The sequence below is a fragment of the Colletotrichum lupini genome, chromosome 4 (assembly GCF_023278565.1).
Source record: "Colletotrichum lupini chromosome 4, complete sequence".
NCBI lineage: Eukaryota > Fungi > Ascomycota > Sordariomycetes > Glomerellales > Glomerellaceae > Colletotrichum > Colletotrichum lupini.
Window position 1 is genome coordinate 7,705,417 of NC_064677.1, and position 16,379 is coordinate 7,721,795.

At 52.4% G+C, this 16,379-nt stretch overlaps 5 protein-coding genes across 5 annotated transcripts; 2 read left to right on the forward strand and 3 right to left on the reverse strand.

Annotated features, from left to right (window-relative positions):
- Nucleotides 1-1,647: 1,647 nt before the first annotated feature.
- On the reverse strand, nt 1,648-5,523 carry CLUP02_09380 (membrane transporter; the record flags this gene model as incomplete). Its single annotated transcript, XM_049288358.1, has 5 exons — nt 1,648-2,205; nt 2,261-2,548; nt 2,622-2,837; nt 3,813-5,188; nt 5,256-5,523. 5 exons carry the CDS (start codon nt 5,521-5,523, stop codon nt 1,648-1,650), a joined length of 2,706 nt encoding a protein of 901 aa, XP_049145502.1.
- Nucleotides 5,524-9,183: 3,660 nt separating this feature from the next.
- CLUP02_09381 (uncharacterized protein) lies at nt 9,184-9,513 on the forward strand (the record flags this gene model as incomplete). Its single annotated transcript, XM_049288359.1, has 1 exon — nt 9,184-9,513. The coding sequence occupies one exon, from the start codon at nt 9,184-9,186 to the stop codon at nt 9,511-9,513; it is 330 nt and encodes a 109-aa protein (XP_049145503.1).
- A 522-nt stretch (nt 9,514-10,035) lies between these two features.
- On the reverse strand, nt 10,036-10,772 carry CLUP02_09382 (uncharacterized protein; the record flags this gene model as incomplete). Its single annotated transcript, XM_049288360.1, has 4 exons — nt 10,036-10,376; nt 10,487-10,506; nt 10,608-10,666; nt 10,731-10,772. 4 exons carry the CDS (start codon nt 10,770-10,772, stop codon nt 10,036-10,038), a joined length of 462 nt encoding a protein of 153 aa, XP_049145504.1.
- A 2,438-nt stretch (nt 10,773-13,210) lies between these two features.
- CLUP02_09383 (uncharacterized protein) lies at nt 13,211-14,739 on the reverse strand (the record flags this gene model as incomplete). The annotated part of the gene is made up of 10 exons (XM_049288361.1): nt 13,211-13,337; nt 13,407-13,559; nt 13,635-13,729; nt 13,804-13,922; nt 13,986-14,052; nt 14,131-14,142; nt 14,214-14,334; nt 14,439-14,460; nt 14,522-14,615; nt 14,662-14,739. The coding sequence occupies 10 exons, from the start codon at nt 14,737-14,739 to the stop codon at nt 13,211-13,213; spliced, it is 888 nt and encodes a 295-aa protein (XP_049145505.1).
- Nucleotides 14,740-14,907: 168 nt separating this feature from the next.
- Nucleotides 14,908-16,351, forward strand: CLUP02_09384 (uncharacterized protein; the record flags this gene model as incomplete). The annotated part of the gene is made up of 7 exons (XM_049288362.1): nt 14,908-15,011; nt 15,076-15,171; nt 15,231-15,323; nt 15,382-15,404; nt 15,463-15,490; nt 15,587-16,171; nt 16,288-16,351. The coding sequence occupies 7 exons, from the start codon at nt 14,908-14,910 to the stop codon at nt 16,349-16,351; spliced, it is 993 nt and encodes a 330-aa protein (XP_049145506.1).
- Between the last annotated feature and the right edge of the window lie 28 nt (nt 16,352-16,379).

The window sequence follows — 16,379 nt, forward strand, 5'->3', positions numbered from 1 at the left end:
CCTCTGCGCCGCTTCCAATGCTTGGCTTGCTGCCACGCAAGTGTGGACTTGCGGCATATTGAACATGCCGTAAGACGACTGAAAGCAAGTTTCTTGAGTCAGAAAGAGACTTCACTTGTCGAAATCGCGGGTGAGCCATGGCGAGTAGGGTGTTACTGTCGGCCGCCCCGGCCTTAAACCCCCTGCTGCAGAATTGTTGCAGCCCTTTGATGGGGTGATAGAGCAACAGTAGGTAATAGAGCAGGGCTACCCTAGAGCCGAGACATAATCACCTTGTACCTGGCTGCCGGTTCTGATGTTGCTGCCGCCGCCGCCGGTGTTTCGTTTGGGTGAACCGGCCAGGTGGTTGTGAAGCATCAGGCTGGCGGGGGGTGCGGAGTTATTGGTGTGATGCCTGCGTGAACGACGAGTTCTCAGGGGCCACTGCCCCTCATCCCAGTATCAGGGTCAGCTTGAACAGCCTACGATTGGCTCTGACAGCTACCATGACGACTTGCATGTTGCGTGGGTCTCTTCAGTGCCAAATGAGGGTGCGTGTTCAGATATGTTGTCAGCGTGCCCGAAACCAAGCACATGGAGTTTGTGCAACCCGAAAGATGAAGAATCTCTGTCAACCGTCGTACACTTGTGGTGGCCCCAAGGTACTGTGCATATTCTTTCCAGATAGTCCACAAGGTGATATCCGAAATAATAGCATTCGGTGTCGTGCCGTCAGTTCCTCCACTTCGGCGTAAGCAACCGCACGGCTTGGTCAGAAAGACTCGAAGTGGCCAAACGCTGCCTATTGCCCCGATGTCGATTCGCTCTATGGGAGTCAAAAATAAACATGTATGGAAGCTGACTCAACATCGAATCGCTGTGAAAGGCGTCATGGACGTAGGCAACATCTGTTGATCTGCATCTCATGAAATGTCAGTCGGGCGGAGACCAAGATAGGCGTGTTCTGTGAGGTTGTGTAAGCTCACATGATACCAAATCGAGCCCGAACCGCATCCACTTTCTCCGCCCGAGAGTACACTCAGTCGCGACCGCCGAAGCAGAACTCGGACAGGTTTCGCCCTTGCTTAGACTTGGTGACTCTTTGAGATGACCGGGAACTTCGTCGAAAGTGCAGGAACCTTTGAGAACCGTGATGTATCGCGGGAACGGCCGGCAAGACTCCACAGCATTGCACTCATCGGGTTGGCTCTATCGGACGAAGGATTGCGGCAAAGGCAAAAAGCACCGAAATAGGACTGACCGATCTTCGAACTACGCCCTCCTATTCGCCATAATACCATCCAATCAGCCTGCTCAGACCAACCAAAATAAATAAATCATGTTGCCAGTTTGCAATATACGAAGCTCCGGCGTAAGCCCACACGCAACGCTTAAATCCACGCGCGAGGTTGTCACTTGACAATCGCAGGCTTTTTTTGATTAGTGATCAGGTGTGGTTTAGCTCTGCGAGCCGAGAATGTCAAAATACACAGTGGATTCCGCGTGCAAGGCAGATTCGTGGCATCGAGTCACCAGTCGAGGTAGGGCGTGAAACATGTGTGAAGATCCAGCAATCTAAGCATTTGTCTACGCATTATTAGCTGAGAATACATGCAGGCATAATCAGGTCTTACGGGTTGACTGAAATGCCCACGCCCGCCGCCCGCCTTAGGGTATCCCAGCCGACTTTTCCTCGTTCCTCATAACGCCTGAAAGAGAAATCACAAACCAAACCCATTTCGCCCAGTGGCGCTCCAAATTTGACTCATCTGTACCCACGGCCACCGCCGCCGCCGCCGCCGCCGCGACCGCCACGATCACGACTACGGCTCGGGGACCGGGATCGACGGCTATCGTAGCTATCATAGCTGTCTCGACTCGGGCTCCTTCTTCGGCGGTTGCGGTCGTTACCGCGTGCACCTCCTCCACGTCTTGGGGGTGGTGATGGAGACCGAGAGTATGATCTTGAACGGCTTCGGTATCTGCTTCCACCACCGCCTCTGGACGGAGGAGCAGCGACGGGAGATCGGCTTGGGGAATGCGAAAGCGATCGAGGCCGGTAGGTGTCTGATCTGGGGCCAAAGCGACCCTGAGGTGGTGATGCACCCCGTCGAGGACCGTTCTGGCCGAAAGGGCCGGGTCCGCCTCCTCCACCACCGTGGAATCCGCCCTGAGCTCTTCCCCCTCGGCCGCCTCTAGCATCGGAGCCTCCGCCACGTCGAGCAGCTGGAGGTGCTGGGGACATCTTGCGCCGGGGAAGGACGATTGAAACGTTGATTACCGCGCCATCAAGCTGTGCCTCATGCATGTGGGCAATAGCATCCTCGGCATCAGCCTCGGTATCGTATAGGATGTAAGCAGTGCCGCGGTTAGTGCCGTCTGGAGGAGAAGGAATGTCAGCCTCATGTAGCAGGGATCCATTTGGAGGCCGTTCAAGTCGACCCTGTGAGGACAGATACTGACGAGTTCTATTAATGGGCAGGTCAAGATCCTTGATGTGCCCAAATTGGCCAAAGATCTCCTCCAAATGGGCTTCATTGATATTCTTGGTCAATCGCTCGACAACAATCTAATTCAATGCAGAGTCAGCAGCTTGAAAAATGACAGCGTGAGTGATTCATAGAGCGAGAAGATCAATTTACCTTGGTGCTTCTGATAGCAGGACTAGCGCTTCTTCCACGGCTCCGGCTGCGGCTTCCGCTTCTCTGCCTGCCATTTCGTCGCGGCGTGGGAGATCGGGAACGCGACGGAGATCGCGAATCGTACGTATGACGACGGACTGGGGAGCGAGACCGGTCTGACAGCGGTGTCAATGACCGAGAATGGTCGCGGTAGCGGTCGCGAGAGAGCGATCTTGTTCGGGACGCCATGGTTAGTTGTTTTGGGACAAAAGCTTGGTTGACAGGTTGGCGAAATTGACCAAGGCGTCGCAAACCGCGACCCTCTTTCCTGTCGTGCCAGGACTGACGTGTGATCACGTGATATATGTGGATCCATACCGAGGTGGCAGGCACGCGCCTCGGTGGGGTTCGGTCAACGGGCAACTGCGGTTCAGTCATTTTACTTTTAAAGGCATCTAGATGCGGAAGATGAAGGTAGACAACGTCGGTTCAACATACCTTACTCTATTTGAGATTGTGGTGCCTGCGTGGCTCTAGATCGGCCGAACCGCAATATGCCTACGCCTTGCCTTATTCTTTAACATTTAAGTCATATTCTCTGATTTGGCTCTTTTTAAGGCCTCCTCGAGGTACTAATCTGTGTCTGCCGCTATGATTCTTACGCGTTATTGAGTGTCCGAAACGAGGATGAGACTTATGAAAGCGAGTGATTTGTATTGAAATCAAACCGTATCGAACATCATGTCCAGGTCATAGTGTGGAGGCAGATAATCAGGAGGAAGTTCCATGATAATGTACAGATTCCTATTATTACTATGTACACTCGCTGTAACATTGCTAAGCGTCGATGACGCAAACAAGTCCCCTCAAGGACCTGATATCTCAGACTCAAAGTGTACAGCAGTCCACTGCCTTCCAATCCGCTTGTGTCGTGATAATACATGGCAAAGGGCCAATTCATGTTTTGCTTTTGCCCCGAGCCACGTCGTGTCTTGAGGATACCTGAACGCCTCAACCATTTCTGTTGAAATCAACGGCACCATTATATTGCCTATTACCTTGTGCCCTCCAGAACAAAAGAAATCACCAGGGAGCCTATGCAGCCCACTCCACGACCTCAAGAGCGCACATGACGAGCACCAAGGTTGATGGAAGAATCCTACGACACTTGTTAGTATATGCAGAGGAAGAAATCCAGACACATTTGGCTACATACCAGATAACATAGCTCTGGAAGAGGATTCTCGACATGACACTTTCGTAAACCTCGTTGATTTGGCAAATCTGAGCCAGTTGGAGAGCACTCGGGGCGCCGGTCAACAAGAAGCAGACGATGACAAAGATGGGGTCATCCAGAATGCTGACTGGCACATACTTGGCGAAGACGGCCAGAATAGGGGTCATAATCAAAGTCGGCAGGAGCATGCGGCACACCAAGGATGCGACAAGCAGCTTGGTTCCGATCTGGTCCTCCTCAGGATCCCGCATCTTCTCGCTCTTTTGCGTGTTGCGAGCTAGGTTGGCACCAAGAACAACCAGGATCAAGGGCACAGCGACACCACCACTGGACTGAACAGCATCCGTGAAACTGTTCTTGATGAAGGATCCCTCTTCGAAAAAGATCTTCTGCAGGGCCGGGACTGAGGCAACAACGACGGCGCTGAGCATGGCCCACAGAGGCGGGTTCATGAACTCCCACAAAAAGTTGTAAAACTTGCCGGCGAAGCGGCTTAGGGCCGAGAGAATCGTCTTGAAGGGGGTCGGCAAACTGTTGTAGACTCTCGCAAAGAAGTTTGATGTCGATTCCTTAGCAGAGGTGACGGCGTTGTTGAAGGCGTTCTTAACGCGGCTAGGGTAGCCTTTAACTCCCTCGGGGATTTCGGGTTCATCCGTGTTACGAATGCGGGGAAAGGACGATATCTCATCGCCACTTCCGTCGAAAACGGGATGGTTACCATTGAGGGGTGCGAGACCCTTGGTCTTCATCGGCTTCTTGGGAAGGTAGTCGTCGTCCTCGTCTTCGGTATCGGCGGGGGAGGCTCTGGATCTGCTAGCAACAGGGGTGCGACCAGCCGGCTCATAGTTGGATAGGTCATCACTCGAGTGACTACGGGAAGTAGCGGTGCCGTCATCGTACTCGGTCAATAGGGGAGCGGTCTCGCGATCTCCCGGGTATTGTCCCTCCTCGACGCGCTCGTCCTGGTACTCGGGGTACTTGTCCTTGGGAGCAAGCAGCACGTGGTAGCCCCAGCTCCAGCGCACCAACTGACCGAGCTGCTGGAAGATCAAGAGGTATAGAATACCACGGGCACCAACCTCGTCATCGTTGTCCCCGGGGATCTTGTCCCAGTGTAGCCCCTTGATAGTTTGCGACAGAGACAAGATCATAGAGATGGGCAGGGAGTTTGAGTTTCCAAAGACTCCCATGGCCGTGACAAAGTTAGTAGCGCGGCGGTTGAAGCCAAAGCCGCGGGCGACGCCGGTAGCGACGAGCCAGGAGACAAGAGTTTGAATGATGAAGATGATGGGGATTACGGCGAGATCGAGGAGCTTGTCGGCATTGAGTTGCGAAGCCAGCTTGGTAAAGACTTGTGAACACTGTTAGGAAGGCTACTTGGACACTATCGTGCAGGCGAGGTGGAATTGTAGACATACTAAGGCAAGGCGTGAATAGCATGACATTGAGGTTGGCCAAGAACTTTTGCTTTTCAGCATCAAAGTGGCCAAGACGGGCAATGATGTAGCCCGGCAAGCTCACGCACACAACCTCGAGGACAGCCTCGAAGACGAGAAGAACCAAGTTACCCATGGAGGGGTGTGAATCGTGAGGCTTCTTCATAGCCATGAGGGGCATTTCGTATACGTTTTGAGCCATGTCTGCCAGTCGAAACGACGTCGGCGACGTCAAGTATTGTTGGTCCATTCTGGGACGTGGATATTAAAAGAGAGCGCAAAGACGGAGACTGCGGATGTCGAGGTTGAAGGAAGGTTACGGCGGAGATAGAAAGGGCTTCAGGACGGAGGTCCTGAGCGGCCAAAGCTGATGGAAGGTTCTCAAGAGGCTTGGCGCGGCGCGTTGACCTTGTAATCGGGCCCAAGCAGCGCGATGTGAATGTTTCGGATAGTCGGCGATGGGACGGATCGCAAATGAAAGAGTAAGGTACAGTGTTGAAGTCGGTGATCGGGTTTTTCGTTGGATGTCGGGATTATCGGTGGTATGTGTCGGGCCTCCACAGTAGAGTTCGGCCTTTTCCAGAAGTTTGCGACCAAGCTCTCATTCTCTGGCGACAAGAGACATGAGGGAGTGCGAAAGTAGGTAGTATTAGTGTATTGGTGTCGCTGCTCGTCGTTTGGTAGAGAATCGTTGAGGAAAGGAAGCACGTGCAGGTATCAAGTTGATGGACAAGGTGTGGGAGGGGGAAAAGATGGAAGAAGGGAAAGGCAGAATACAGGTAAAGGTGATGGGTAGAAGGACCGAGAGTTCTCAGCCACAGAAGGGAAGGCACGATGATATGAGGTTGGTCCGAGTGGGTAGATTGATAAAGGAAAGAAAAATACGTAGTCGAGGCGAGCTAATCACGGCGCAAAAAAAATGGCGATGGCGGCGTACCAACTGGGCTGGGCTGCCCAGGCTGAGGTCGCCAGGGATGAGGGCGGCTCGCAGTGTGCCACTTCAGCGTGACAGCTCACTGTTTGGGAACAGCCCCAGATTCCGTCACCTCTGTTTTTACCGTTTCTGCCTGCTGCGTATACTTTTACTGCCTGTTCTTGCCCAGCTTTACGCAGTAAGATAAGGTCCAGACTCCCAGGCCACCTCAGACTGGACCGTATCAGTTACGCAGATGGTGCAGCGACGCAACCTTGACACCTTCCCCCCAGTGGGGATGTGCAACACACTCAGCGACAAGCCGCAACCTGGCACACCGGCAGCCACCCACCCACTGCGTAGTGGAAGGCACTAAGGTGACGGACACCTCCCGCTAAGAAACACTTGGCGCCCAATCAGGAGCGCGGATGAGCCCACGATGACGCCGGGCTCCCAGCTTCAGCAGCAACAGCAGCAGGAGCAAGTCTCCATTCTGTGCCTCTGAGCAACTCATGCCGAAACTGAGCTGCCACCACCCTGTTGCTTCCTGCTGGGTCTTGCAACCCGCAAAACTCTGCATGCAAGGCACCCCGGCTATTCTTGCTCCGTTTTAGCAGTACGCTTAATGTGGTAGGTTCCCATCTCCCTCCCTTCCATCTGTGCACTGCCATCTTCTACATACTTGTAGGTATGTATCAAGTTGTTCATCAACTTAACTTCTTCCATTTCTTACAGACCATGCGAGCCCACAAGAGATATTCGAGGGAGGCAGCCGCTGCGTTGTATGTCCTGGTGGCAAAAAGAACACCAAACGGGTCCAACAGGAAGCACATCATCAATATGCACCCAGAAGCAAGCGCCTCACAGAACAACCAACTGACCGACTGGCTCTTGGCACAACAGGCGCAGTGTATTACACGGCGCCTTGGCAATGGCGTCGAATCGAAATCGAAATTGCCCTGACGTCGCCAGCTCCCGTTGACATGACGGACCCGACGTGGCCCCTCGCCTTTGGCCTTCTTCCTTACCGATAGCTGCTGCGACACCTCCGACTGCGACGCAAGCCGACTTTCAATCCATCCATTCACCACCGTTTCTCTCGCCCGTCCCTTGCTTAGCTCCAGGAGTCTATCCCCTGCCGTTGGCCGTTTCCGGTTTTCCGCCCCCCATCTTTCTTGATTCATCCGTTGTCTGATAATGTTGCACATCGGCACACGACCTTGCATCGCCAGACATTCACGACATTTACGGCAGTACACCCACCGAGCACGGATACCTACCAACACGTTGTTTGAATGGTCCTCTATGAGTCTATACCTACTCCATACAGAGTATCCGTACACGGAGTACGGATACACCAGAGAGTATCCATTCGGCATGGGATGCCACACCTGACGATCTTCCTCCGAGAGACACCCGCACCCGCACCCACAGAAACATCAGATCGCCTCCCGCGTTCCGCAGGTACGCATGCTGTACGTCAGGTTGCAGCGATTGAGAAGCACACGTTCGTTTCGGGAACTTCACCTCTGTTAGCCTCCCATTCAGCACACAGCGGAACCCACTCGTTCCCAACACACAAATATCTTGCCTGTTTCTTTCCCAGATATGGGATGTAAGAGAATACCTCCTCAGCCACACTGTTGCCGAGACACCATCAACGAACGCTTGCTTCGCCATCTCATCTCTGCGCTGATAGTTCCCGCACCCCGGGCTGTGCGGTCAAGATTTAGCCCCGATACCGCCGCCAAGCTGCCTCGGAGCCCAACTATTCAAGGGTCTTGCCAGCAACTTAAGCTTCGTGGCCGCGGTCCGCAGCGACTTCAGGGAGGGAACTTTCGGCTGCGTTTGCCCTCCTACTTCGCCCTTTTGCATGCACATCCGAAGTGAGGCTGTTGCATTCCCCATCACCCCGCCGTTTCTCCTCAACTTTGCCCATGATGGAAACGGTAGCTTTGAGCTTTACTAAACGTACGCACAGATGCTCCATCAAGGTAGATGCCTTCTACTTCTCGACCACAGCTACCATATTCAGGCTACTGCTCTCAGTCCATTGTGCGGTGGTGTCAAACGTATGACGAGACAAGATATCTCGAGCCGGGAGATCAGACTTCCACCGCGCCAAGTTGGGTTCAATACAAACACAGAACATGAGGCTATGCAGAAACGACTTGGCTGCTACACTTTGGATGACTTTGTTATCAGATCGCCAAGACATGTTCCACATTGCCCGTTGCTTCCAACCATGCGCGGTATCTCGTCGGTATTTCGGCCAGCTTAAACGTTTGATGCTACCTACAGTCTTCTCGATTCTTCTGTGATGGTCCTTTGAGTATCGAACATGCCTCTTGGCAGGTTCTGCGATCTCCCGTCGTCAAAGCCCTGCACTTGCAGGTACTTAGGAAGGCGATCACTTGGTAGATAGATGTGCTGATGCCCTCACGTAGTTCCTTTTTCCTGTTTCCAGCTGTTGAGCTCAGGGCCCGTCTCAGCATCCTTTGAAGCAGGCAGACGAGTGTTTTGCAGCAATGAACCAGCTATTTCTCGGGCTTTCACTCATAACTTTCGTTCCTCGTGAGCGAGACCAGCAGCTTCAGGTTGACTGGTGACGTTCAAAGTCATTGTCCAAAATCATTGAGTATATCACGGATAACACCTAGACATATTGCCGTGGGACTCGCTCTTCCGAACGATGAAGAGAGCACTGGCAGCAGGCCGGTTGCTTTTGTTCTCCCGATCCAGTATGTCTCTATTTGCGCCGAGGGTTCACTAAAGATGTCGCATTTCACACAAAACCCTTATAACGGGCCCAAAAGACGTCCTGAGGCCCACGATAATGCGGTTGACCGGGCAGCCTTGAGAGTCCTCACCTTCTCGTCTCGTCGAGGACCATCGAAGAAACAAAACCTCTTCTCAAAATTCTTCACCTTGCTATACAAAATCAATCAAGACACCTACTATACACCACACCACAACAAAACTAACAGCAAGCCCAATATGAAGAGCAACCAGACCTTCGATCAGAAGAAGAAGCAGAAACAGGAGAAGACTCTACAGATGGCCGATCCCAAGAACGAGGACAGCAAGTCTGCTGGCCCTGCGGGCAAAGTTGCCCGCTCTTCCACCGCACAGCAGCAGCAGCAGCAGCACGAGAAGCCTCGTCGCGTCATCAAGCCTCGCCCTCAGCACGCGAGCTCCCTCGAGACCGCGGACGATGATGAGTATGACGACTGCTGGGACCCCTATTACGAGGACTCGCCGGCCAAGGACGACAAAGTTGTCGAGGAGGACTTTGTCCTCATGAAGAAGCCCAACCCGTCTCGTTAAGAATCCCATTCTGGACGGAAGGAAGGAAGGAAGGAAACGAAGATCGGGCACGAGCCAGATTCAGCTGCGGCAAGAGCTTCACCATTCCCACAAGGAGGTCAGTACTGCCCACTTGGCATCGTCGCGGCCTCGATATACTAACTTGAATATCTAGGTGATGAAAACCCTTGTGAGATTACGATGACTTCCTTCCTTTACATACATCTTCATGAAAATGATGGCTAGTGGCCAATTTCCATCAACCAGCGTCTCTTTCTTCTGTGTGATTTCTTCCCGTTCCTGAAGGCCAGCTCTAGATCTCCTGCTCTAGATCCCTGCCTTAGATCCCCGCCTTGGGCACCTGCTTTGCATCGCTTGCCCCTTTACGCAGGTAAACGTAAAGAATATTGACATGAAATAGGCAGTATGAGGCAGCCTTTCCAACAATCTCTGGATGCGGGCAAGTCTTAGGACATTCCTCTTAATTATCATGACCACGCGATATCACTTCTCCAGTCTGGTGGCAGCGGTCCGACCAGTCATCTAGAATTCGATGCCGGCGGTTGAGAAGGTAGATGGGGAAGCTTCTCGTGATGAATATCGTAGACTGTATTTGGCTGGTATGCTGGAATCATAGACAACACAGTAGATGGTCAATACCAATCTCCGAATAAACGAAGACATCCATCTAATTTTACTCCTCTCAGCCCGAGATCGTAATCGATTGCTCCTCGTAAGGTAGCCTTTGGATCTCTTCTTCAGGGCTTTTAGACGTACATCGATATGGCCAGAGGCCGAAATATATCGAGACCCGTAGAGCGCGAGAAATATGACGGGTGTGCGAATAGACCAGTAATGGGAATCTTCAATGTCGAGTGCGATGACTATTTCGGGTATTCAGCACCTTAATGAATAGCTCATCTACGCAGAAGGTAATTATTATCACCCAGTTATTCCCACATCACGAAAGATGGCTCATAGATTACAAGTGTACTCAGTCCGGGGATTTGTGCACTGGGCTATTCGACATGAGGGAAACAACATCGGTTGCCGTAGTTGGTCCGGTTTGTTGTGAACACCATCTGCAATCCTCAAAATTATATCACTTAATTCACGATGCTTCAATACTCCCGGTTAATGATCTACAGACGGCATGACTAACCCATCGTCCAGGCTTCAATGCCGTCAGCACTGAAAGTTCCCTCTCAATCCAAACCAAGAAAAAAAAAAAAAAAAACCAAAGTAATACCATGCTTGTGGTTGATGTTTCGATGTCTCATCTTGTGCTAGCTTGCGACCTTGACGTAATAGACATGCTATTCGGAGGATGAACAAGAAATACGTCTACAACTTGCATCACATCAATCGCCAGACTTTCGGCTACGTACCTCGAAAGATTTGATGAACAAGTGATATGCACAAAAATTAGATGCATGATATCAATCAGCATCACATCATGCGCCCGAGATGCGCAACATTACGGTCTTGTTCGACGTCGAGATTATCGGAAGCTGTCAGCAGAGCCCAGGAGCTTACACACACTTGCACCAAAGGAGGTGATCGACGAGCGGCGTGGGGGAAAGAGGAGTCACACTGGACAAGACTGGACAGGACATCAAAGTGAAACAGATGACAGATGTGGAGAATCGAGGATAATCTCTACGGTGCTTGTGGTTGCTTTGTGGCACGACGGATGAGCAGAGTGCAGGTGGCGAAACCATGTGGCTGATGACGACAGAGGGTTCATCCTCTTCGCTCTGCTTTTCCCCGGTCCAGATATCGACAAAGTCAACAACCTCAACAAGACGATTACAAATGTTCGTAGACTGAATCAAAAGACGCGGAATTGATAGGAGATACGGTCGGCAATTGCAACATCTCGGAGGCCGCTTGCCATTGAATTTACGCTTCTCCTTGACTCTGCAGGGCCTTCCCTGGCGAGCTGAACTACAGTTTACCATGGGATACTCTGTTTTGACAGCATTTGCCACTTTCGACGACCATCGGCGAGAGCTCCGGTCGACTGCGCGACAGGATTGGTCCGGTTTGCGCGGCATCCAGCGTTGGCTCTTCTGGGTGTGTCCTCTCAAGAGGCAGATCTTTTTGGAGGGTAACATTTTCTCTTGGGCATCAGGGCATCAAAACACTAAAAAATTAGAGGACCCTTGAATTCCTTTCGACTGCGTGGACCGTTAGACTTTGAAACTGCATATTTTCCCCGGGGGGCTGTGAGGCGATGATCGCGGGTAGGCCGTAGCGAGTGGCGGCTGTGGATGAGATTAGGAAACGTGCCCATAGTCTGGATTCTGTTTTCGTTCACCGTATTCTAGATTCCGTATTCCAGATCTCGCAGATCAGGTCATGGGATTTTGCTCGCTGGCATCTTGTGTTTCCGCGATCACGCCCGCCCTAGACGTGGTGGTTTCGAGATGCTCAGACGCTCCGACCGACGACGTCTTACCTAACAATTAAGGTACTTAGGCACCTTGGCTGTTGGACTGCAGCACGAAGACGTCAGCGAATCGCATAGACGCGGGCGAGGTTCCGGTCGAACTACGATTGGACGGAACGCAGAGAAGAATTTCGTACCTCGATGATGTCAGGCGGAGGTAATTGTCCGCTGTTATTGATAAGATAAGGCATCGAAGTACCTAGGTCCCTACCCAAAAAGCTGCCCTGTTCAATTCTTTGGGGAAAGCAAATGTACATAGTACGTATCGTACGCATATTCTGGACGACGGGAGAAAACGTCATCAGTCGATGGGAAATTGACCTAGTGGCTTGCCGTTTCTTCCATGAATTCCTAATACCAGTGCATAGCGATGATGCAAAACCCATTTCGACCTTCTCTTGATTTAGGAAAATCATCGGATGGCATTGTGTACAACCCTGTACTTTTCGAGGTCAGCAGCCTGCCCATTCCCGATCCGCGATGGGCAGACGTGCTTCAACGACGAAGAGTTGCGGTGGGGGTTGCACCTCACCAGGAGACGCTGTACGGGCTAAGTAGCCAGTAGCGCGAGTGTAGTGAGCCTCCCACGGGAAATTACGCTCGTCCGTTCAAAACTTCAAGCCACAAGTTTTTCTCAGTCTGTCGTTGGCGTTGCTCTTTGCAACTCGTGGAACTCCCTCTTACTCCATCAACGTCATCACTCCTCAGTGACGACCCCATAGCAAATTGACGAATTGCGGGACGCCGGAAGAGGGGGCTAGGATCAGTGACCGGGGTATGGATGACACTGGCGCTGAGGGGCCCTCACTATCAAACTTGTCAAAGGGAAGCATTCTCCAATCTCCATTCTCCAACAGAGACCTACCAAGCAGAGAACAGAGCCTACCTTAGTCCTGCCCTTTCGAAGGGCTTCTATCAAGACGGCTCGATCATTGGTCGACGAGGTCGAGGATGCCATGCGCAAATTCAGATGGCCGCTGCTTCGGCACGGTACTTTGCGGTCTAAGAGACTAGCGTCAACGGGGGAATATGCAGCTTTCATCTTAGACTGCCCGTCGTCGTCCTTCCTGGTGGGTGCTTCGACCGCATGACGGTGCCGCCTTCGCCAATCGTTTGCTTTGCCTTCAACAGGCAAGCCCTCCGCCGGGCGCCAGAAGTCATGGCCGATGCGTCCCTATGTAATGTGCTGTGTTTGTGGGGGCCGGATCGTGAAAGGTGTCGAGAAAGAAAAATGCAGCTGTTGTTGCGGTGTAAGACAGAAACGGTCTAGTCGTCCGTTGCTTGTATCTGGGTTTCGTCTGCTTGGTGGCTACTATCGCTTTGGTTGAGGTAGGGGTCTGTAGACCAGCTCGGTTCCGAGCTGCGAGTTACATCACTCTGGCCGTTGCATGTGCTATTTTCAGAAACATCGCGACGAAGTTAGCAGGTTTCCGCAAGATGAGATTAGCGCTATGATTCTCACTCTTGATGTACAGAAGCTAGCTCAGTCATTCCCGTCACTGGAGCGAGTATCCTTAGCAGATGGAGCATAATGCATGGAGCACATATGCAGGCGCGTCCACCGTCGAGAGGTGATGTGCGGAAAAACCTTGCTGATGGTCCCCTGCAATGCTCACTAAAGAGCCACAGAGCCTGCTTAGGGGGGGGGGGGGGGGTTCGAATGACTCCATGGGCCTGGTCCCCTTGCGACAGCCGAGCCACACAAGTATCTCTGGGTGGCTGCTGGTTGTCGTTGTAGACGCAGGGCATCTCGTTGTTTGGTGCAGTGTGAGATAGGTAGTCGAACTGTCGCAATGGTGAGATCTGACTGACGATGCGTGGGTAGCTCTTGGAAAACGATTGGAGTAGACCGCTGTCACCGGATGCACGATGTCCTGGAAGAAGCCGAGAGGAAGTTGGATAGACTGGGCGGTGATGCAGGTGGCGGTGCTCTCCAAGGGACAGTCGCTGCATATGCGGATGTGCATATCGTTCAGGGCTCAGGGAGTCAGGGCAGGGCGGATGGATGGATGGATGGATGTTTTCCCTTCATGCTTGGGACGCGGGAGAGTGCTGCGAGGCCTAGGTTGAGAGAGAACTTGTTGCTGCGCTGCTGTTCCATTGCGCTGCTATTGCACACCGGGAAGGCTTGATATGTGGTTTTTGTTTCTTTTTGCGGCGCATCTGCCCAAGCTGCCTTCCCTGACCTTGCCTGATGTCTGTAGTTGTGAAGCCAAGGCAGGGATCTCCTCCCTTTAGACCCTCAGATTATTGAGTGCTATTGACTGACCAACATTGAAGTCTGGACTGCCGGGCAGCCGTCAGGTCCCACCGAAGAAGAACAGCATGGAACCGGAATGGTGCTACCTGACTTGATTGTGGATGACACGACGAGCCTCTCCTGCCTCTTTCTAGGTGAGTTTCGATTTTCGTACCGATGTACCTTGTTGAGCGGGCAATTGGAAGGTAAAGGCAGGAAGAAGACGTTCCGGCACATAGGGGTGTACCTACCTACCTGCCCGCTTTGCTATCATTAACTGGATGCGGCTGAGATACCTACCAAAAGTATGGGAATTGAGTGTCTCTGGGCATACGTACCGTCAATAATGCCCGGTGTGAGATTGCTATTGATGTAAGGTATCTTTACGGAGTAAGGTACGGAGTATGGACCGCGTTTTACGGAGACTGCATCCTGGATCTTCCATCTAGGTACCGTAATTAACAGAATAGAAGTCAACGTCAAGGTCAATCTCAACAGCCACAACCTGGACGTTGGCGCCCAAAGTGCCCTTTTTGCCTTTTTTTGTCCCGTTCATCTTGACACATCCCACATATCTTTCGACTATTTCTGCCCTGCTGCAGCGTGCAACTCTATCTATCAACGACTAATAGATTTGTAGATTCTATATATGCTGTACTAGTTCGCCCCCCTCTTCCCATCTGAACTCGCCCATCACTTGGCCTCTTTCCGTGCACGCAGACGGATGCCCTACACACAAACACGCGCAGAGCAACAAGGCATTGACCTCTGGCATCCAACACCCACTACGGTTCGGTCTTTAGATTTTCACCAGAGATTGGTTGATTGGTGAGCCTCAAGTTTCCTCAATTTCCCGACCCCGTCCAATTCCAGTTCACTCTCTCCCATCAAGCGGTGCATTTATGCCCTTTGGGTTCTCTTCTCCTCCTTCCGCAATTCTGCTCGATGCTGCTCAGAAGCAGGCACCGGGGCAGAAGCAGAGGCAGACGTCGACCTTGCTGGATGGGTACAAGCGTATAGTGCATCCACAGTGGACGGAAGGTACAGGTACAAGAAAGATGGAGCAGATACCTTGCTGTCTGCTCCATCGTCTGCCCAGTTCTTGAGTCCTGGCAGGCACGTCCATGTACCTTACCTCAAGTCCGTAATCCCCCGCCTGGAATTTCTCACGAGTCACCCACCTCACTCACTGCTGAAGTGCTCTCTTCAGCCCGTGGAGGAGTGACTAAGGTTACTGCGTCGCGGATGGTCCCATGTACCCCTACTCGACGACAGATAGCCAAGGTACTCTGGGCTGCGCTGCATTTGTGACGTTTGCACTAAAATTGCTTTGCGACTTCGAACCCATTTTCCCTCGTCTAATTCATGCCCCGCCGCCAACCTCTTTTTGGGTCCTTGAATAGAGCAAAAGCGACAGAGAAGGTCCAACGAGGACATCATATGTGTCGGTCTCTCTATCCGTACCTCGCTTTGCCTACCTTACCTTTCTTCTCGATACCTATCCATCCTCCTCTCTTTATCATACCTCAGCCTCCCTCATCTATCTCCCTCCCCTTAAACGTCGCATCCACCCTCGCATATTCTCTTCTTTCCTCTCTCATCACCCTCACTCACTCACTCACTCTCGTCTCGCCCCACCACTCTCCGTACCCTCCTCTCTCTGTCTCACTCTCTATTTCACCATCCGTCTCTCCTCTCCCTACTCCTCTGCTCAGCATTGGACATTGGACTCACAAGCCAGTAAGTCATCAGACGACCGCTACAGCTCAACAAAATCGGACTGGCCGGCCTAGCCCGCTCGCGCATTCTCTGCCATTTTCCGACTTAGAGTTTGCCCTTGCCACCGCCCCGGTCGCAACCCCGACCCCGACTGCGCAGCAGGCCACACTACCAAAACCGCCGCGTCTAGACCCCGTGGCAGCATTTCGCTACAACCCTCGAGTTTTCGATCCTCTGCCATCGCTTACCTCTGAGCGATCGACCCTCCTGTCTCCCTAGCACCCCGCGTGCGACCCGACTTGACGATAATTCGATATCTATCGCGTGCCCGACTTTTGTCCTCCCGCACCTTACCGTCCCGGTCCATCACCTGCACATGCTATAGAGTCATCCGAGACACTGCCTGCAGTCGACTCACTCGCCCACCCTCTCCCATCGACCATCGATAGCATCAGGTCACCGCCAAGGTCAATTCAC